Source organism: Tursiops truncatus, chromosome 3 (genome assembly GCF_011762595.2).
Source record: "Tursiops truncatus isolate mTurTru1 chromosome 3, mTurTru1.mat.Y, whole genome shotgun sequence".
Lineage (NCBI taxonomy): Eukaryota > Metazoa > Chordata > Mammalia > Artiodactyla > Delphinidae > Tursiops > Tursiops truncatus.
In genome coordinates, this window is record NC_047036.1 from 126210641 (window position 1) to 126232615 (window position 21975).

The 21975-nt window shown below is 54.4% G+C and overlaps 1 protein-coding gene across 6 annotated transcripts in view; it reads left to right on the forward strand.

Annotated features, from left to right (window-relative positions):
• Positions 1–21975, forward strand: part of NDST1 (N-deacetylase and N-sulfotransferase 1) — a 71173-nt gene that overhangs the window by 13586 nt on the left and 35612 nt on the right. For 5 of the 6 annotated variants that reach the window (XM_033853453.2, XM_019924729.3, XM_019924727.3 and 2 more), the window contains one exon: positions 16942–17844. In XM_033853453.2, the coding sequence (XP_033709344.1) occupies positions 17332–17844 (513 nt within the window). In that variant the 5' untranslated portion in view covers positions 16942–17331. Of the gene's footprint in view, positions 1–9493; positions 9690–16941; positions 17845–21975 lie in introns of those variants that run through there. The other variant, XM_033853456.2, reaches the window with a different exon arrangement.

Consider the following 21975-nt stretch of genomic DNA (forward strand, 5'->3'; position numbering starts at 1 on the left):
GAGTAAAGGGTAAAGTAAAGAAAAGCTGCTGAGTGGCTGGGGCTGAGGGCTGCCTTGTTTTGACACATGTTTGAGAGGGATCCTGTGGGCTGCTGCGTGGAGAGAAGCCTGGAGGCTGGAAGCGGGATGCCCGCCAGCCAGTGGGTGCCACAGGTGAGGGAGGACGGCTCAGCGTGGAGAGTGGGAGGCGGCCCGGGGTCAGATTCTGAATTGGTATCACTGGATGTGCCGTTGGATTAGGTGTGGGCTGTGAGAGGAAGAAGGTGTCAATGGCAAGGTTTCTGGCCTGAGGGACTGGAAGGCTGCAGGACAGCAGGTCTGGGGAGAGAAATGGAGATTTCAGGTCAGATGTTTTAGGTTGGAGCATACCTGGTGGGAGGGGAGAAACATGGGTAGAGGTTGGTCCTGGGCCTGCACGTTCCTGTCGTTGAAGGGGTGTGAGGGGTGCCCTGTAGGACCTCCCGAACTCTGAGAATCTGTCTGTAAGAATAAGTATTTCCTGGGCCTCTCGTGTTCTTTTTCTTTCTTTGTAAACCTCCCCCTGCTTTTCCCTTCCTCCTGGACAGAGGAAAAAGGCCGATTCTGAGGACTCACTGTCTTGGTGGTGGCCCTGGCCTTTCTGCCTGCCGTGCTTCTTGGGTGGGGGGCTAGGGGGAGCCCTGGAAGGGGAGGCCAGAGGCCTCAGGCCTTGCCCTGGCTCGGCTGCCAACAGAGAGAGGTTTCTCTCTGTGCCTTGGTTTCCTCTCCTGCACACTGACGTGTTAGGCTGGCCCCCCGGGTTCTGAGGGTGGCAGGGAGCACTTGAGGAGGCTGGATGCGCAGAGGTGAAGAACCTGGCTTGAAGTCCAGTGTGGGTGCGAATCCTTGCTTGGCCGCCTGGCTGTGAGACCCTGGCAGTGACATAACCTCTCCGAGCCTCAAGTTTCTCATCTGTGAAAACGGGCCAACCATAGTACCTGCATCCCAGAGTTGCTGTGAGGGTTAAATGAGAAAATGCACACGAAGCACTTAGCCAAGGCCCTGGTATACACCACACCCAGTTATCAGGGGCTGTTAGTGACTGTGCAGTCGGTCAGGTGAAGGGGTTTTGCCTGGTAGGTGGTGGGGGCCATGGAAGGCTATCGAGTAGAAACCTGGTGCTCATGTGGTCTGAGGAGGCTGCTGTGAGTTTGGAGACTTGGGCTGAGCCCCTTCCACCTGCCGGAGTGAGAACTGAGGGCCAGCCCTGATGGACTCTCCTGCCCTTCCTTTAATTGTGGGTCTTCACTGACTTGGCACGGGCAACCTCTGTCTTTTTTTTTTTTTTTTTTTTTTGCGGTACGCGGGCCTCTCACTGTTGTGGCCTCTCCCGTTGCGGAGCACAGGCTCCGGACGCGCAGGCTCAGCGGCCATGGCTCACGGGCCCAGCCGCTCCGTGGCATGTGGGATCTTCCCGGACCGGGGCAAGAACCCGTGTCCGCTGCATCGGCAGGCGGACTCTCAACCACCGCGCCACCAGGGAAGCCCTGGCAACCTCTGTCTTGACCAGGTCCCTTGGGGATGGGGGTGGTCATTTTCCCGACGATCTCCTACAGAACCCTTTGTCTCTACGTCCCAATGGCTGACCTTAGGGAATGTGAGTGTGGGGCTCTGAGGGTGGGTGATGTTGAATGTACTCGAGTTGTCTGGACAGGATCAGCGGGGGCAGGGCAGGCCTGGAGTGACATTCCACTGGGCACTTGATGTGACCTCGGTTGCTGGTCTGGGTCCCGGCTGGGTGGTGCTTGCTCCACTGGGACCATGGAGAGGTTGACAATGGGCGGAATGTGGCCCCCTTAGGACCCACACTTCAGTGGTGCCCAGGCATGCTGGCCGAGCCCTGTGCTTTTGCAAGCCTGTTACCCAGCAGTTGAATCGTGTCCGGACGGCCAAGGACATTTCAGATTCCCCCAGGGCTGGCAGCCAGGCTGTCACCAGGCATTGCTTGTTTTCCCAGGGTCCAAGGGCTTTTCGGGATGGAGAGGGCTCTGGAGATATTCCAGGAACTTTTCTTAACAGCTGGGTAAATTGAGATCCAGAGAGAGCAAGGCACTTGACCAAGGTCTCACAAGGCCGCCTCCCTCCTATCTGTCACCTCCCTCTGTTCCCGTGTCCCTTGCTCAGACTCCTGGCCTCCTGCCCGGACGTTTGAAACAACCTCCATCTTCTGGGCTCTCTAAGAGCTTTGTTTGTCTTCCTATTATCCTAATCTTGCCATAACCTGCCAGGCACACATGCTGTTCGAGTGTGTCTGCCCTCCTTTCCCCTCTGGTCCCAGACAAAGCACGAAGGCTCTGAGCGCAGGCCCCAGAGCCAGACTGACCTCAGTTTGAATCCCAGCTCTGCCCCTTCCTAACACAGCGAACTGGGGCAAGATACTCCACATTTCTGAGCCTCAGTGGCTCTGTCTACGAAATGAAAACAGTAGCAGTACGTAGTTTATGAGGTTGTCTTCATGACTAAATGAGATAATACGTGAAGTGCTGGGTATAATACCTGCCCAGAATGAGCTCTCAAAAATGGTCATTGTTGGGAGTTCCCTGGTGGTCTAGTGGTTAGGATTTGACACTTTCACTGCCGTGGCCTGGGTTCAATCCCTGGTCGGGGAACTGAGATCAATCACACAGCCAAAAAAAAAAAAAAAAAGGTCATTGTTACAAAGACCCATCAGTGCTGGTTGAACTGAAAAGTCAAGGAGGGCATGGTAGAGTAGACAAAGCTCTGGACCTGGAGGAAGAAGATGTGGGCTCCAGGTTCATTGCCAAACGTTGCCTCACCGTGTACTTTTGGGAAGTCACTCTTCCTCCAGGAACCCCACTTTCCTCATTTGAGAAGGAGGGAAGAAATCCCTGCCATGATCTTAGAAGCTTGTCATGTGATGCCAGAGCAGCATCTGTGAAAAAGCTTCGCATCTGCAGTGATTTAAAAATGGCACAGTGGTGGCTGTGGTGTGCCGATGGTGACGAGGACGTTGTAGCCACAGCAGTGGACAACTGGCTGGGGTGGAGGCTGGTCAGTCTGCAAATGCTCAGCACCCACACAGGCTTCCCGTTCCTGCCTGCCTGCTCCCGCCTCCAGCAGCCCGCCTTTAGCATTAGCCTCAGCATCGCACACTCGAAGATGTAGGAGGTGCAAAGACCCGATGGCATCTTCTGAGCCATAGTGAGTTTTGGGTTATCTGTGGCAGATCCCATGGAATGTAGGATTACAGCCAGGCACTGGTTCAAATCTCAGCTCTGCACTTCCCAACTGGAAGCTCGAGCCAGCTGCTTAACTTCCCTGAGCCTGTTTCCACATTTGTAAAATGAGGCCTTGATGAAGCAGAGGCCAAGCGTTTAGCAAAGGGCAGAGCACACGGTTATAGGGAGAGGTTGTATCGTGGTGGAGCATGGTGCCTGATGGGCTTACAGGTGGCGGGAGTGGGGGTCATTGTGCCCATTTCTGGGGATGAGCAGTGGAGGTCACTTACACTCCAGAATTGCCCAGCTTCGAGTTAGAAGGGCCCCTGGAGTCATCTGGCATCATTCCACTTTACTGGTGAACAGAGCGAGGCCTGACAGGAACAGGTACTTGGTGGGGTCACTGGCAGGTTAGTGCAAGGCTGGGCCTAGGGCGAGGCGAGGGAGGCCCTTAGAGGCAGACTGTGAGGGGGACTCAGGGGCCGCGGTGCGACTCTGGCCAGTGTCATGCAGGTGCATGCCAGCGCCTGGGAGTGGGCGCCTCCTTCATGTTTGTGCCTGCTGCCTGGATGCCTCACCCTAGCCCAGTCTAGGACTAGAGCGCCAGTCTCCTGACCCCAGGAACTGGTCCCCGAACCTTGGGGGTCTGGGGACACCTGTCAGCTACCTTGTAGAGGCTCACCAAGGTCCCCTGGCCCCTTTAAAAAGGACCTTCGATAAATAGGTCACCTGCCCGGTGCTTTTTACTCTGTCTCTGCTCTCTAGTGGTCTGTGATGCAGAGAAAGCGAGGTCCTCCCGCCCCCTCTCCCCACCTGCTGCCCCTTCCCGTGCCAGCTGCGCCTCCATGTAAGCATTTGAGCCCCTCACCCTGGAGGGGAGGCATGTTAGCGGTGGGCTTCTGTCACGGGACAAGCCCCAGCGAGTCTGGAGGGACGAGGCTGCTTTCATGCGGGCCCTGATGAAGCTTCCCTGGTCTTAGCAGGCCTGGTTTGTGCCCACCAGGCCTCCAGGAGATTAGGGGGCTTTTGTGGCTCCAAGTGCCTCAAGGCTTTCCCTTCGTCTTTGTTGCCCCCAGTGCACCTGGCTTCCCTCCACTCTGGCCACAGGGCCTGGAGCCTTTTCAGTTTCCCCAAGGCTTCTGGGAACCTTGGTCTTGGGGTGTCCATCTGGGCCAATCTCCCCGTCACCACCTCCAGGCCTGCAGGCTGGGCCTCAGGTGACCTGTGAAGAGGTGGCCACAGCTGCTAATCCCTGCAGGGGTTCCTGGGATCACCCTGCGCTGGCAGGAGCCTAGGCCACCCTTGTGGTTTGATGTCAGGGGCCTTGGACAGTCAGCAGTTTCCATCCCCAGGCCCTACATGTACAGACATGCCATTATTTTCCCCACTGATGCTCTTGGGACCTGAAATTCTGCTACTTAGCAAGCTTCCTGGTACTCTCCTTGGTGTCCTCTAAAAAGGCAAATACCAGGGCTTCCCTGGTGATGCAGTGGTTTAGAATCCACCTGCCAATGCAAGGGACATGGGTTCGAGCCCTGGTCCAGGAAGATCCCACATGCAGCAGAGCAACTAAGCCCGTGTTCCACAACTACTAAGCCTGCGCTCTAGAGGCCGTGAGCCACAACTGCTGAGTCCGTGAGCCACAACTACTGAAGCCCACGCGCCTAGAGCCCGTGCTCCGCAACAAGAGGAGCCACCGCAATGAGAAGCCCACACACCACAACTGTGTGATCATGGCCGAGTTGCTTCTCCTCTCTGGGCTTTGTAAGGCCCTCTTCAGCCCTAGCACCTCCGCACTCTGGCAGTTACCCTTCTTTCTTTGCGGGGGTTAGGGGACGGGGCAGGGAGGACAATGGAAGGGCCTGGCCACTGAGTGGGGTTGGGTCAGGGACCAAAAGCCAACATCACAGGCGCTTTGACCACCTGCTGGCCTGATAGGAGATATCAGTCCTTCTTCCTCTTCTCAGGACAGGCAGGGAAACTGAGGCCTGGGGTGGGGGAAGGGCCCTGCTTGGATCGCATAGGCAGTCAGGCAGGGCTGCAGCCAGAGCCCGGTTACCCTTGCTGACAGTGAGGGCTCAGCTGCTCCTGGCTGCCACCTTTCTTGAGAGGAAGCCTAGGGCCCATTGGCATCAGGGTCAGGGACATGCTTTCTCCTCTTCCATGGAAGGCACCTCTGGCAGGGCAGGGGTGAGCGAGCGGGATCCCTGCCTGCTGAGGGGTCCCCTGGGCATGGGGCAGAGTCAGACAAGACATCCTCTTCCTGAGGTTCAGGAGGTAGGGGTCGGTGGCCTCTGGTAAGGGACATGGTGGTGAGGAGGCCTGGAGGCTTCTGGGAACGTGGTTGGTGGCTCAGGGTGCCCTAGGGCCACCCGCTCCCTCCCAGAGAGGGAATTGGGTGGACAGTCATGCTATTTGTCCTGGCTCTGGGATTAGTTGTGACTGTGTTACGTGAGGAGCGTGGAGCCATTAAGAGGATGCGGTGATGCGAAGTGGAGTGGAGCTGAGCGGCTACTGCCTGGAGCTCGGGTGGGTCCTGTCATTTTCTCCCCAGCCTCCCTGTACCCTCTGACCACAGCCCCGTGTCCCCTCCCTCCCGTCCAGTCCTCCCAGGTCTGTCTGATGTGTGTGTACCCACAGTGTGTACGTGTTCATACCAATGCAGGAGGGGGCCAGGGGGTGCAGGGGTTAGGGCGAGCTGGCCCCTAAGCCTGGCACCGGGTCCTGTCTGCATTCAGGACCAGAAGTGGGTTCCTCAAGTGTCCCAGCCCCCAGTACTGCACCAGGGAAATGGGCCAGGGCTGACCTGGCAGATTCCTGATGGAAAAGGAGACCATGGCTGAGGGGTGGGAAGGAAGGGCTTAGCTTCTCTTTGAGCTTCTCCTGACAGCTCAGCAAGTTCACAAATCCACCTGAAGCCAGCAGGTCTGCGAGTTAAAGATTTACTGCAAGGCCATGGGGGGAGCTGGAATGACGAGGTCCCCGGGGCTCAGATGTTACATTCATGGCTTCAGTCCTATCTTGACGGTGAGGCTATGGCTTGTTTAAGTCAGAGGGGCTGCTACAGAGTTTCCATTTGGCTTTTTCCACTTGGCTTTTGGAGAGGGGGGCGGTCACAACCTCCCTGAATTTGTATGGAGTATGGCATCTGTCTGGGGAGAGTCCACTAACAGCCTTCATGATACTCTCAAAGGGTTCTTGTTTTTAATTTAATTTAATTTATTTTTTATTTCTTTGGTTTTTTTGCGTTGGGTCTTCTTTGCTGCGCATGGGCTTTAGTTGTGGCAAGTGGGGGCTACTCTTCGTTGTGGTGTGCGGGTTTCTCATTGCGGTGGCTTCTCTTGTTCCGGAGCACGGACTCTTGGCGCGTGGACTTCAGTAGTTGTGGCTCGTGGGCTCTAGAGCGCAGGCTCAGTAGTTTTGGCGCACAGGCTTACTTGCTCCGCGGCATGTGAGATCTTCCCGGACCAGGGCTTGAACCCACGTCCCCTGCATTGGCAGGCGGATTCTTAACCACTGCACTGGTTAGGGAAGTCCTCTCAAAGGGTTCTGTAACCGCAGGAGGTCACAAACTTCTGATCTAATCTCTACCCCTTGCTGTCCAGGTAAGGAAACGGGCTCAGAGAAGGGAAGGGTATTGCCCAGAGGGAGCCAATGGAAGCACTGGAATGCTGATGTGGACTCCAGGCCCACGCGGAGTTTGCTTCCACATCCTAGAGATGGAGGGCTCCCCCACCCCCCATACACCTGTTTCTCTGTCAGGGATCATATGGCAACCTGGAGTGGGCAAGTGGGAGGGCAGGGGCCGGGGCTGACCAGCATTTCCCGGCTCCTCTGCAGGGGTGGCAGATGGGGGAATGAATAATGGTAAACTTGTCTGTACTTCTTTGAGAGAAGATGACAAATAACTGAGGTCGTGATTGGGAAGTGCTTGTACCTGGCGTGCAGCAGACCTGTGAGGCTGTCCAGTCACCATTGTCCTTTGAGTTGTGGCCCTTTTAGCTGAGATCTCCTGCGTCTGAGCCTCACCACCTCTCTCTCCCATTCCTCAGCATGAGGCCTCTGCCTGGGGCATAGAGGCAGCCTCCCTTTCTCATGTGGGGTCTCTGCCTATCTGGGGATGACACAGGCCCCCGGGGCGGGGGAAGGTGAAGACCCTGTGGCTGAGGTCCTGCCTCTGGGGATCTGTGGTGCCCCTGTCTGCCCGTGAAGGAAGGCTTTCCCATTGCCAGAGGAGCCAATCAGCCTGCGCTGAGGCAGCTGGGGCTGGTTACCTGCAGGAAGCCTGTCTCTGGGTACGTTCTGGGCCGCCGACCTGGTTCAGGAATGGTGTGGAATGCTGGGCAGCTGCCCGGATGTTACAAGCAGGGGCTCCGAGGTGGGCCGGCTTGGGGTTGTCCTGGTTCTCCCCCTGCCCAGCTGTGTGACCTTGAGTCAGTTGCTTCGTACCCTCTCTGAGCCTAGGTTTCCTGCCTGTGAGAGCGCGTATATCGGCGACACCAGCTCTCAGCGTGAGGATTGGGTGTGATAAATCAGGGAAAGCTGGTGTGGGGCTGGCAGGTTACCAGGAGCTCAGTCAGTGCTGGCTGCTGTCAGCGAGGGAGGTTATGATATTTGCAAAGAAATATCTTTCTGTTTTTTTCAAGTGCCTGTGATCTGAGCCTAAGAAAAATAGCTAGGAATGGATTTGACTCTGCGTAGATGGATTTGGGGGTTGGGTGGAGAGAGTCCTATTTTGGGGAGTTCCGTGGGCTAACGAAGAGCTTGCCTTGTGAGGGTCCTGCCCACCTTGGTCTGCCCTAGAGCGTCAGTGGCACCAGAGGGCAGCTGGTCCTGACCTGTCTTGTTCCCCACTCTGCAAACCCCCTTGCCCCCAGCTGTCTTGTTTGTTTGCTCAGTAAACTCTTTTCTTCAGAGCTGGTGCAAAGATAAACTCTCAACTCAGGGCTTGTTGGAAGAAACACAAATTCTCAACAAGTGGCGGGTATAAGTTCTTGAGGTTTTTGTTGGGCATCCCCCTCCGGGGAACCCAGAACAAACGCCAGGTTGAGAACTGGGGAGTGAACCGGCGCTTTATGCTTTGTTTGCCTGTCAACTGATGCGTGATTTGTGGGTCTGCTTCCAAGAAGGATCGTTAGAGGCTGCTTTTGATGTTAAAACACACGTAAAATGCATGAAAATGAAAACGGAAAGTGGTATTCAAAGGGAGTGGAGCATGGGGTGTATGGGCGCTGGCTTATGTCAGCTGTCCTAGGTGAACACGGAGGGCGTGTGTTGCTGAAGGATGATGAGCTGGCGCCTCTGTGCTGAGACTCCCAGTTACCCGCTTGTTAGCTCTGTGGCTGGGCAAGTCATGGGCCCCCTCTGGGCCTCGGTTTCCTCATCTGTAAAACGAAGGGAACGTAGGTCATGGTGCTCTTGTAAGGATTAATAGTGGCATGTAGTGCAGGCATATCATGTCTAATAAATGGAAGTTCATGTTTTAATGCATTTAGCTTGGCGATTCCTCATAGCACATTCAAAAAGGGAAAGGTCGTCGGCAAGGGCACTTTGCTCTTAAGTACCTGCTGTGGGTGGGAGACCGCTTCTGCCTTGGAAGGCTTTAGGTGAAGTTGGGGACCAGTGTTCTAGTTATAATTGCAGCCGACATCTGGCAGCATAAATCCACTGCATGGTGGGGTGTGGAGCCGGAGAGCTCATCTAGGACTTCTGACATCCACAGCTGGCAGAGTCCAGCTCGCGGCTGAGGCTGGCCTCGGAGGAGGACGTGCAGGGTTTTAGTGGGTAAGAAAATGGGCCAAGGCAGGTGGGGGTGGGGCAGGCCTGGCAACGCCACGGGGGGGGGGGGGTCCTTTTCTCTCTCTGGACCTCAGTGTCCCCATGTGTTCACTGCAAGATGGACTGTACACTCTGTCACCCTGAGACCCTTGAGCCAGACTCCTGCCAGTCCCTTGGTGGCAACCGTGGACTCCGGGGTGACTGATGGGCGGCACCTTAGCCCCCAGCCAGGCGGTACTGCGGGGCTATGGGGGATGGTGTGTGCAGCAGATTACAGCAGAGGAAGGGATTTGCTTCTGGTCTCTGCCTCCCAAGGGTGTAATTGCGCTGGAGAAACTCCTGCACAGCTGGGAAGCAAATGTGGAGGATTTTCTTTGCTGTACTTGGTGGTGGGTGGGGCAGGCTAGGGCGGGGTAGCTGGTGGAGCAGCATGGCTGTGGGGTATGGCTGGGTAATGGGTGGTGGCGTGACTGTGCTGGGGGTGTGACAGGATGGGAGGGGCCCAGTCAGCTCTGGGGAGTGGCCCTGGGATTGCATGTGGGGCTACCAGTGCCCGGCTGGCAGCCACTCCTCCTCCCCGAGGCCAGGTGCCCATTCAAATAATTTTGAGCCTGCTTGTGGGGCTCTCCCTGAACTCCTCTCAGCTCCCCGCCCCATACTCGTGCCTGTGACCCAGATGCCCGTGATGACACCATTGGAACATCTCGGCACCATGTGAGTTTGCCTGTCCATTCGTGTGCCTGTGAGAGGGGAGGGAGTAGGGGGCATGGTCAGGAGTGACCCAGGCAGGGTGAGCATGGGCTGGGTGAGCATGCGGGGCTCTGGGGACCTGCTCCATTCACCCGGCAACAGCATCACACCAGATAAAACCTTGGAGCCCAAAGGCCTGCATCTTCAATGCCCAGTGCCAGGCTTGGTACCTGGCGGTGCTCAGGTACAGAATGAGGGAACAGGGAATGGATCCTCTGCTTGTTCCCAACTTCCAGTGTGCTCCCAAGCCTGACGTCTCTTCCTCTTTCTGGATCCACTATCAATTTGATATGGGGCCTTGGGTCAGTTCCTTCCTGAGCCTCAGTTTCCAACTCCATTAAATGGATAATCATTTTGTTAGCCTGTATCACTGTGTGCGAGGCACTGAGCAGTTTTACACATATCATCTCTCTTACTCTTGGCAACAGCCCTGCAAGATAGATTAGTATAAACCCTATTTTATACTTGGGGAAATGGAGACTCAGAGAGGTTGAGAGATTTGTGCAAAGGTCACAGGCTGGTAAATAATGGAGGCAAGGTTCAAGACCACGTAAGCTGGCTCCAGTCTGAGCCTTTAACAGAGATGCTAGCAGCCATTGCATCACTGCCCCTCAGACGGTTGGGGTGAAACAGCATGATGCATTCGGCCCTTCACAAGAGGCCTGCTGCACATGGTAGGCAGCAAGTACATGGGAGTTGGGTTGTTAAGTGCATTTTACCATAAAAGGCACAGGGAGCTCTTGGTCTCATTCCTGGAGCCCACCTGTCTATCCATGGCAGAGCTGGACCTCCTCCCCAGTCCTGCTCTCTAGACAGCTTGGTCTCCGAGAAGTCCCTTGTACCTCTGCCTCCTTTTCCTTTGGGTCCTAGAGAGGATTGTGGGGGCACCAGAGCATTTTGGAGTGACGGGTGGGGTTGTGAATGACTTTCAACTCCAGAGCAGTGGCCACAGTTACCGTGGTATTTCCCGAAAGTGCAGTGTTGCCATGGCATCTCCATGACAACCAGAGCATCTCATTCATTATCCCCAGCACCTTGGCAGGGAAAGCTAGGCCTAGGGCTGGGAGAGCACAGTGGAAGCCTGGCCGAGGGCTGGAGGCCTTGGTAGCTGAGGCCCCCTCATGCTCTCCCCTGTCCCTGCCAAGATTCCCCTATGGGCTCTGGATCCATCACCATTTCTTGGGGTCTGGGTTCAAATTTCAGCTCTGTCACTGACTAGCTATATGGTTTTGGGCAAGTGACTTAGCATCTCTGAGCCTTATTTTCTGCCACTGTAAGTGTGAATAATGACAGTACTAGTTGTAAGGATTAATTGAGAGAAAGTATGTAAAAGTGCTTAGCACAGTGCCTGGCTCAGGGTAAATGCAGTTAAAAATAACAATGATGATAATTACAATGGTATTATTGCTATTATTTTTATTATAGAAACACCTGGGCTTCATGGAGGACTGAAAGTCACTTCACCTTGAGCCTCAGTCTCCTTATCTGTAAACTGGGAATAATAACAGCTGCTCATCATTTATATCCTGAGTATTCAGTAAGGACCATTGCTGGGAAAAGTGATGGGAGCTTCCACAATGAATCAGACTTGTCCCTGCCCTTTGGGGCACCCAGGCATGTGGGGAAGCCCTCTGTGTGCCAGGTACCAGGCAGGGCCTGCCCATGCACAGGTCAGTATATCCTGGTTCTGCCCCGTGATCTGCAGGTTCCAGGGCACAGAGCCGTGTGTAGAAATGCCCCAAGTCTGCTCTGCATGGACCACACACTCAGATGTGCTCGGGCTGGGCAGGAAGCCACATGAGAGAGGGAGGTTGGTTATGGGACTGTGTTAACCCATCTGAGGCGGGCGCTTTATAGTGTCAGCTGATGGTGGCCAGTGGGCGTGTGTCACCAAAATGTGCTTTTTATATTTCTTTTTTTAATTTTATGTATTTATTTTATTTTTATTTTTTTGGCCATGCTGTGCTGCATGCGGGAGCTCTGTTCCCTGAACGGGGATCGAACCCGTGCCCCTGCAGTGGAAGCTCGGAGTCTTAACCACTGGACTGCCAGGGAAGTCCCTAAAATGTACTCTTTTTAAAGAAGTCAGAAGTTCTGACTTTTATATGAAATCTCCTGATTTTAAGATGTTGATAGCTAATCTCCAAGAAAAATGCTGTCAAGGAACAAGAATGCTGCATCCTGTTTTAGCTTGAGGGTCCTGGTTTTCAGCTTCCATGCTATAGCTTAGGGATGGGGTGGGAGCCTAAGGAATGGGACATGGGGGCGGGAAATGGGGTGATGGGTGGAGATGACTTCAGAGAGGTGATGACATTGGAACTAGGGTCTTGAAGGATGAGTAAGTGTCCCAAGGGGTAGGGGGAGGCGTTCCAAGCAATGGGAACTTCATTAGCAAAGGCTTAGATGCATGACCAAGATTGGTGACTGGTTGGGCGAGGCTGGAGTTGAGGAAAACGGCTGGTGATGTCGGCAAGGCCCAGGCAGGCCCAGGGCGGGAGGGAGGTGTTGAGGCCTCAGCCCCCCGGCTGTCCTTGAGGCCTGGGTGGCTGCAGAGGGGTTAGAAACCCCCAGTTTGCCATCCCTTGAGCTACAGGGGTACAGGAATTCAGGCGGGCACGGAGGGCCTTGAATGGCTGGTGCCCGGCCTTTGAGGGGTCACAGTGGGGCCAGTGCTGGAGGCCCCCGTTGCCAGCTCACTGGTGGTCAGCACTTTGCCAGGGTATTCGGCCTTCTCTGGGGACGGGGGCTAGTTGGCCCACTCTCTTTCTCCCTTTACCCTCTCTCGGGCCTGGGCTTTGCATGGCCTTCTCCCTAGCCTGCTGGCCTCTCTCTGGCCTCTGCTCGTCCATCCAGCTCCCGAGCAAGACACGGCTTCTCAGAATGGGGATTTGGGATTCCAAGGGCTGTTAGAGACTTGAGAGAGAGAGAGCACGGAACTTGATGGTGCTGTGTGCGCTCAGGTGTTACCCACATCGCGAGTATGTTAAATAGGCAACGGGAGTGCGTGAAAACAGCGGCTGACCCTTGCTCAGCACTGTGTGCCAGGCACGGCACCTCCTAGGTATCCACTCATTTAATTTTCACAGCTTTGGGAAGTATGTCAAGTTTTCCCATTTTACAGATTAGGAAGCTGGGGGCACTGAGAAGTTAAATAACTTGCCCAAGATTACAAAATTACTGGATGGTAGGGCTTGGGTTTGAACGAAGCTGCCTGGCTCTAGTCTGCCCACGTAATCCTTAGGCTCTACTAACTAGGGCTTTAGGTCCATGGATGGGGTAGGGGACACGGGGTTTGGACTCTGAAATTGTTAAAACATTTTCTAGCATGTGTGCATATTTTTTATGGAGAAGTGTTGTCAGATTCACACAGGGGTCTGTGCCCCCGAGACGCCTGAGACTGCTGGTTGTGTCATCATTAGCACACATGTGGAAAGGCTGTTAATGCAATAGACCAAAGGCCGGAGACCCGCAGTGCCCAGGCCTGCAGGGGATGTGGGGCTAGTTGGCCCCAGTAGGCAGGTGCCCCCAGGCAGCAGGCAGGGCACCTTCCAGGCAGCTCTGCCTCCCCACCCACTGTGTTCCTGCCCTGGCCCCGGGCCAAGGGGTGGGGCTCGCTGTGGCTGCAGGGCAGAGGGCTGCCCTTATCAATGGGAAGTGGGACATGGGTGCCCTTTGGGAATAATTGCAGGGCCAGTCACCTCAGCTCTTGTGGCTCCACCCAGGAAGCCTGCCCCTTCTGGTCCTGCTCTCAGGTGGAATTGCAGGGACTCCCTGGAAAGCTCTGCCTACTGCCTTAGCTCCAAGCTGTGTATGTGTCCCTCACTGTTCCTACCCCTGGTCAACCCTTTCTTGGTCTTCTGGCCAGTTCAGCTACCACTTCCTCCAAGAAGCCTTCCGTTGTCCTCCCCCTTCCTCCTGCAGGGGGATTAAGTGCCCCTCAGTTCTCTCAAATACCCTCCCTTCCCCTGTCACACTCCCTGCATTGTAGGTGCTTGCTTTCTTGGCTGCCCCAGCTTCCCTGTGACGCTGGCACATAGTAGAGACTGAACTGTAGAATATCAGAGGTGGAAGAGCCCCCAGACGCCATCTGGCCCAGGCCCCTCTCTAACAGGCAGGAAGCCCAGAAAGGGGCAGGGTGTGCCTGGGGTCACACAGCACGTTATGGCAGAACTGGGAGCAGACCCGATGTCCAAGACATGTCCTCATTTCACACCCCTGCCTCTTGCTTCTGAGCACATCTTTTAAAAACATTTGTTTTCTTATATTCACAAAAATAATAAATGATTATTGTAGAAAATTTAGGAAACAAAGGCAAATAAAAACCAGAGATAATTGTTACCATTTTTGTTTTGTTTTTTGGATTCGTACCAGTTTCTGGCTTATGCATAAAATTTTTCACAAAAGTATGACCATGCATACGGTCTTATAAATGTTTTCCACTTTAACAATATATATGGTAATTATATTTCTTTCTTTCTTTTTTTTTTTTTTTTAAATTTTTGGCTGCATTGGGTCTTCGTTGCTCCGTGCAGGCTTCCTCTGGTTGCGGTGAGTGGGGGCTACTCTTCTTTGCGGTGCGCGGGCTTCTCATTGCAGTGACTTCTCGTTGCGGAGCGTGGGCTCTAGGCGCGCAGGCTTCAGTAGTTGTGGCGCATGGGCTCGGTAGCTGTGGCTCACGGGCTTAGTTGCTTTGCGTGGCATGTGGGATCTTCCTGGACCAGGGCTCGAACCCATGTCCCCTGCATTGGCAGGCAGCTTCTTAACCACTGCGCCACCAGGGAAGTCCTGGTAATTATATTTCTATGTCAGTAAATGTCCTCCTTCAACATATTGTAAATGGCTGCCTGGGATTTCATCACATGCTTGCATTATAATTGCTAAAGACAATCCCCTATGGTTGGGCATTTGCTATTATAAACATCCGTTGCTGTTATAAACAGCACTGGGAGTCGTATTCTTGTGGGGAAATCTTGACACACTTCTGCAATTACTCCCTGTAGGATAAATTCCTAGAAGTACAATTGTAGGGTCTCTAGTATACTGTATCCACGCTAAGCATATCATATAGTCTTGGGCTGGGAGGGATTTTGAAGATCTTCCCTGCAACCCCGATTCTGGGTCTGAGGCTTACATTCCCTCCCTGGCAGCAGCCCAGTCCCTCACACCTTCTGTCCTTGTCCCCGTCTCCCATCTCCAGGGGAGCTCTTCTGCCAGCTTTCAGCAGCTGCCTCCACTCATGTTAAAGGGAGACTGGAGGACCGTGGTATGGGGGGGCGCTGTTTGGGTGAGGATGTTGGGCAACTTGGGATCCTCAGGTTGGGGGGCTCAGTCGCCTGCTGTCCTTGTGCCACTGTGGGCACGTACCCTGAGGATGAGAGATGCCTGTTGCGTTAAGGGGCAGATAGCGACAGCTGCGATTTCTTGAGTGTTGCTTATGCCGGGCTCCTCTGACAGATTCACTCACTTGTCCCTTGGCCCCACCCCGATGCTGCAGGGGTGGTGCTTTCCAGATGAGACCACTGGTGTTTGAGAGGGGCTCCTAGCATAGCCAAGCTGCTGATGCCTCACAGCCCTGAGTTTTTTTTTTTTTTTTAACATCTTTATTGGAGTATAATTGCTTTACAATGGTATGTTAGTTTCAGCTTCACAACAAAATGAATCAGTTATATATATACATATGTTCCCATATCTCTTCCCACTTGCGTCTCCCTCCCTCCCACCCTCCCTATCCCACCCCTCCAGGCGGTCACAAAGCACCAAGCTGATCTCCCTGTGCTATGTGGCTGCTTCCCACTAGCTATCTGCCTTACGTTTGGTAGTGTATATATGTCCATGCCTCTCTCTCGCTTTGTCACCATTTACCCTTCCCCCTCCCCATAGCCTCAAGTCCATTCTCTAGTAAGTCTGTGTCTTTATTCCTGTTTCACCCCTAGGTTTTTCATGACATTTTTTTTTCTTAAATTCCATATATATGTGTTAGCATACGGTATTTGTCTTTTTCTTTCTGACTTATTTCACTCTGTATGACAGACTCTAGGTCTATCCACCTCATTACAAATAGCTCAATTTCGTTTCTTTTTATGGCTGAGTAATATTCCATTGTATATATGTGCCACATCTTCTTTATCCATTCATCCGATGATGGACACGTAGGTTGTTTCCATCTCTGGGCTATTGTAGATAGAGCTGCAATGAACATTGTGGTACATGACTCTCTTTGAATTATGGTTTTCTCAGGGTATATGCCCAGTAGTGGGACTGCTGGGTCATATGGTAGTTCTATTTTTAGTTTTTTAAGGAACCTCCATACTGTTCTCCACAGTGGCTGTATCAATTTACATTCCCACCAACAGTGTAAGAGGGTTCCCTTTTCTCCACACCCTCTCCAGCATTTATTGTTTGTAGATTTTTTGATGATGGCCATTCTGACTGGTGTGAGGTGATACCTCATTGTAGTTTTGATTTGCATTTCTCTAATGATTAGTGATGTTGAGCATTCTTTCATGTGTTTGTTGGCACTCTGTATATCTTCTTTGGAGAAAGGTCTATTTAGGTCTTCTGCCCATTTTTGGATTGGGTTGTTTGTTTTTTTGTTATTAAGCTGCATGAGCTGCTTTGGAGATTAATCCTTTGTCAGTTGCTTCATTTGCAAATATTTTCTCCCATTCTGAGGACAGCCCTGAGTTTGAATCCTAGCCTGAGCCTTAGTCTTTTCGTCTGTCAGATGGGGCTGCTGGGTGCATTCAGAGAAATGGGTGGGGAAGCACGTGGGGAAGTGAGGGGAAGATGGTGAGAACGCGGTGTTGGGTCGTGATTTAGAATTCCACCTCTAGCTCCTAGGCCTTGCAAATGTTTATTGTCTCACTTTGTCCTTCCTGCTTCTGGAGTTTTCTTGGTTTAGTCTTGGACTGATCATTATGGTAAATAGCAACTATCATTGTAGACATCATATGCTAGGTACTGCCCAGTGTGATTTATACACATTAGTGGATGTAATCTCCCAGCCTCTTGTGAGGCAGGTACTGTTGTCAACAAACGGGGAGGCTGAGGCTCAGAGAGATTGACAAGCTTGCCCCAAATCATGAACTCAGGTTGGGTAGCGGTCATTGAATCTGGGCCCACCGCGAGGTCAGGACCTGTGTGGGTCCACAGTCAGCGGACCCCCGGAGCCCACACTCTGACTTTCCGCCTTCTGACTCTCCTCCTCTCTCCACAGCCTTAGCCCCGGGGGCCCCACCGAGCGAGCGGCATGCGGCACCCCCAGGCATGCCCAGCATCCTTCAGCCCACTGCCCAGCCCCCCCAGGAGGCCCTAACGCCCTGGGGCACTTCTGCTGTGCACAGGACCACGTGGGGGTTTGCCATGGTGACATAAAGGGGCGCGGAGGAAGGAAGGAGCGCAACCAGCCGCGGACTGCACCCCTGGCTGGGAGGAAGGGCTGGGGCCCGGATCCTCCACTGCCACTGCCACTGCCCACTTCGGGCCTTGCTCGCTGAGTCTCTGTGAACTTGTTGGTCGGTGGACAACTTGGGAGTCTTCTCCTGCGTGGGGCCTTGGGGCAGCCGGGGCGGCCGGGCCCCCGGTGGCCGAGGTCTCGGGGGCCAGGATGCCCGCCCTGGCGCGCCTCCGCAGGCTGTGTCGGCACATGTCCCCGCAGGCTGTACTTTTCCTGCTGTTCGCCTTCTGCCTGTTCAGCGTTTTTGTCTCGGCCTACTACCTATATGGCTGGAAGCGGGGCCTGGAGCCCTCGGTGGACGCCCCCGAGCCTGACTGTGGGGACCCGCCGCCCGTGGCCCCCAGCCGCCTGCTGCCACTCAAGCCCATACAGGTGGCTGCCCCTTCCCGCACGGACCCGTTGGTGCTGGTGTTCGTGGAGAGCCTCTACTCCCAGCTGGGCCAGGAGGTGGTGGCCATCCTGGAGTCTAGCCGCTTCAAGTACCGCACAGAGATTGCACCGGGCAAGGGTGACATGCCCACACTCACCGACAAGGGCCGCGGCCGCTTCGCCCTCATCATCTATGAGAACATCCTCAAGTACGTCAACCTGGATGCCTGGAACAGGGAGCTGCTGGACAAGTATTGCGTGGCCTACGGCGTGGGCATCATCGGCTTCTTCAAGGTATGTGGGGAGCGGGTCCCCGAGCTGTGGAGTGCTCCAGCTGAGTTTGATTCTTATCCCCACACTTGCTAACTGGGTGTCTGACTCTCCTCACCTGAAAAATGGGTGTAATGGTAACGCCTCCTCCTAGGTTGTCATGAAAGGTAAGTGGGGAAAAAAAAAAAAAAAGGTAAGTGGGTGAGTGTAGGTAAGGCACTTGGAGCGCCTGGTGCCTGGCGTCTAGTAGGTACTTTTTAAGTATTAGCTTTCATTGGGAGCACACGACAGGGGCATTGCCTTCCATGCATGGGGCCCGGCACACAGCAGGCTCGTGCCTAAGGGAGGCCCCAGGGATGGGTGCAAGGGAGGAGAGCATATGCCCTGCTGGGTCCCTCAAAACCTTTCATGTCGGTCCTCCCAATGGATGAGGTGTGTCCCTGTTTTGCAGATGGGCAAACCAAGGCTCAGGAGGATTAAGTTAGGTCACAGGAGGCCATGTAGCCAGTAAGTGGGAGAGCCAGGGTCTGAACCCAGACTTAGACAGTTGGGGGCTCTGGGTCCCGCACCCTTTCCTCTTGGCTGTGGAGGGGTGTGGAGTTTATGTACCTCTTGAACCAGAGCCATTTTGCGTTGGAAGAAAGAAATCCCAGTGGACCGGTGAGCTGCTCTGGGCTCCGCGGGGTACCCAGAGCAACTGCTAGGCCCACAGCCCTTGCTGAAAGTGTCGTGGAGGAGCTGTCCTTGGGGAGGAGGTTGTGAACAGCTGGATGGGGGATCCAGAGGCTCTGGTCAGAGAACTCTGACGCGCAAGCTGGGTGGTTGGGACTGTAGTTGGGTGCTCGGGGGTGTTTGTTCCATCATTCAGCAAATACTGAGTGCTTGCCATGTTCCAGGTCCTTTGCTAGGCACTGGGGACACAGTGGTTATCGAAGTGTGCAAAGTCCCGGCTGTGGTGCTGCGGACATTTCAGTGCAGTGGGTGACTAGACAGTGAACAGATAAACATACCATGTGACAGGTGGTGATAAGTACAAAAAAAAAAAAAGAAAGCGGGGAAGGGCACTGGGTGATGGATATGGGCAGTTGGTGCTGGTTTTGATAGAATGCATTACCAGTGATGTCATCTTTGATAAAGTGACCAAAAGGGAGTGAGAGGAGCCCGCAGCTCTCTGTGCAAAGGGCCTTCCAGGCAGAGGGGACAGTAAACACACGGGTCCCAAGGCCGGCTCTTGCTTGGTGTGAGTGGGGAGAGGAGCAGGAGATGGGTCAGAAGTGGGCCGTGTCCACCGATGGCTGCTCGTTCGTCCCCAGGCGTTGGCGGCACAGCCTCGCCCTGGACCCGTGCTCCGTGCTGGGAGGAGCCTGGTCTCGCTGAGGGTTTCTCACGGCTGTGTTCTTTCATGCACTAATGGATCGGGTTGCTCTGCCACTAAAACAGGTTTTGTGGGCCAAGAAATTGAAGGCCCTTAGAAGTCCTGCAGTAGAGCAACCTGGTGAGGTTTGTTCCCCGGCTGGCTTAATGACAAACCCTTTATTTCATGGCTCACTGTCTGGGAAACGCTGGCCCGGGTTATGGCTGGGTAGTGGCATAGCGTCAGACAGCTTCATTGTCTGTTTCCCTTTGCTCCTGGACTCTGTTCCCTTTCCTGACATGAACTTCATTAGGCTTGATTCAGAGCCCCAGGCCTGAAACACATCACAATGGCCGACACTTGCCGAGTGCTCACCCAGTGCCACGCACGTCCTACGTGCTTTATGTGAATTAACACGTTTGACCCTCATAAACCATCCTCCAAGCCAGGTGGATGTCATCTGATTTAAGAGAGAAGGAAACTGAGGCAAGGAGGGGTGAAGCAATGTGGCCACACTCACACCTCTAATAAGCACAGACCTAGGATTTGAACCCAGGTGGTCTGGCTCCAGAGGCTTATTCCTACACGGTGGGATGAGTCCAGGAACTTCAAATACCATTTATTCTATTTAGTAGAATTTGCATCAGAGGCCACAACTGGTGCACAGAGCTCCCACGGTCTGTGGGGACCAAGCAGTGGGCTGTGGTCATTGGGCACGGTCGGTACAACATAGCTTGGATCCTATCAGGCCCCAGTTCCTTGCTCTACAGAAGGTGAACACGAGGCCCAAGGAGGGGCAGGGAGGTGCTCAGAGTCTCCCTGTGGGGTCAGTGGCAATTCCAGGTCTCCGTGCTCTTCCTACCCTGCTGTGTAAGACGAGACCCCTCCTTGGTTTTGATCAGGGGCCTGTGACTTTCTGCTCTAACGGGAGCCATCTGGTGGTCAAGCTGCATCCTTCTGCTCTTCCGCAAGGCCTGCTTCAATGCTGTGCATCGGGCTTGGGACTCCAGGGATCTGGAGACACTCACTTTCCAATGCCCGCTGGCACTGGATTCCCAGGTCAGTGGGAGAGCAGGGGCTGAAAAGTCCAGACTCTGGTTCAACTCGTTCTGTCACTTCTAGGCAGAGTGACCTTGGGCAGGATATTCCACCCATCTGTGAAGTGGGGGCCAATCCCAGCACCACCTCACTGTGCCATGTTGAAGACGGGACAGTGGATGGGAAGCATTAGCCCAGTGCCTGGTACCCAGAGCCACCCAATAGATGGCAGCTGGCATGCCTTGTCGTCTCACCTCAGCACACACAGCTGGTGGTAGCTCTTTATCCGTCTTGTGGCTTGGCCAGCATGTGCCCCTCAGGACCCTGAGGGTGGGAGCGGCTCTTCATCAGTAGCCCCACTTCCCGGCTCAGCCTTGCAGCTCCAGGTGCCCCGGGGTTGAGCACATCCCGGTGGAGGCCTGACAAGGGCCACTGATGCTTGATCGCACACGTGCTACATGCCATACCCTGAGCTCATGGCTTTGCAGACCTTATCGTATGTAATTCTCACAGCTACCCTGTGAAGTGGGCACTTTATCTTCAGGTGAGGACTCAAGGCTCAGAAAGTTGCGTGGCTCTCTAGACCGACACAGCTCATCAGTCAGAGCCAGGACTCGCCCACCACGCTCAGCCCTTGTAAGCCAACCACGGGTGAGCGCGTCGGAGCAAACTGACCGACGGATGTGGGACGTGAGGCCCTGAGAGGTAGCACCTTGGGGACTCCGAGGTTCCCAAGGTCATGCAGTCAGATACTACCTAAGTCTGTACTAGGTCTCCCATTCCCTGATCAGGGCTCTTCCTTCCTCTGCCTGATGACCCCACTGGAAGATTTGGTGTCTCCTGCGTGGGTCCCCAGCGCCGAACAATAGGAGGGATTCCCCTCCCGTGGGGCGAGGCCCGCAGTGGGGGTCAGCCTCTGCGATGCTTAGGCTTACTCTCCATTCCCTTCCCCAGATGGTTGCTTTCACTGCGGACTGGGGTGGACAGTCGGCAACTTGGCTTCCTCCCTTCCTTCATGCCTCCCAGCTGGGCAGCTGGCTGAGCTGCCAGTGCCTGGCAGTCAGCTCAGAGTCGGGGCTTTGAAATGGGATCCCTCAGTGCCTGTGATCCAGTGTGGCCTCCCAGGCCACAGCAGGTGATGGACAGGGCCTGAAATGTCACTGGCCCCCCCTGCCTTTGTCCCCAGTGCTGGCTTAGTGGTCTTGGGGAGCCGGGGGCTGAGGGAGGGGCCTCTCAGTTTGGGGCTGTCAACACCAGACAGAGGCTGGCTCAGGACAGGGTGGGAGTTGGCAGGTACTCCTGGTGTGTGGAGAGTCAAATGCAGGCCCTTTATCTCAGTTTACGAGGCAAGGGCCCTGCAGAGCCTTCGTGGGAATTAGAAAAAAGCACTTGTGCATGAAGGTTATTACTAAAAGGCCCCCTGGGCAGATGTCGCTCTACTTGAGGCCCAGGGCTCAGCCCTCAGCTGAGTGTCCTTGTCAGTGCTCACGTGGTGAGCTCTCCAGGGTGGCCCTGTGTACCACCGTGCCTGCCTCTCCAACCTCATTTGCTGCCCTTTGTCCACTCTTGATTCATCCCACCCCACTCATTCTTCACACAGTGGCCAGATGGACCTTTTTAACATGCAAATTGGAACCTGTCATCCCTCTGTTCAGAACCCTTTGATGGAGTCTTTGATGGCTTCCCACTGCCACTTCAAGCCTCTAGGGTCCTGCAGGACTGGTCCCAGCTGACCTTTCTGCCTCATCTCCTCTCCTCCCTCT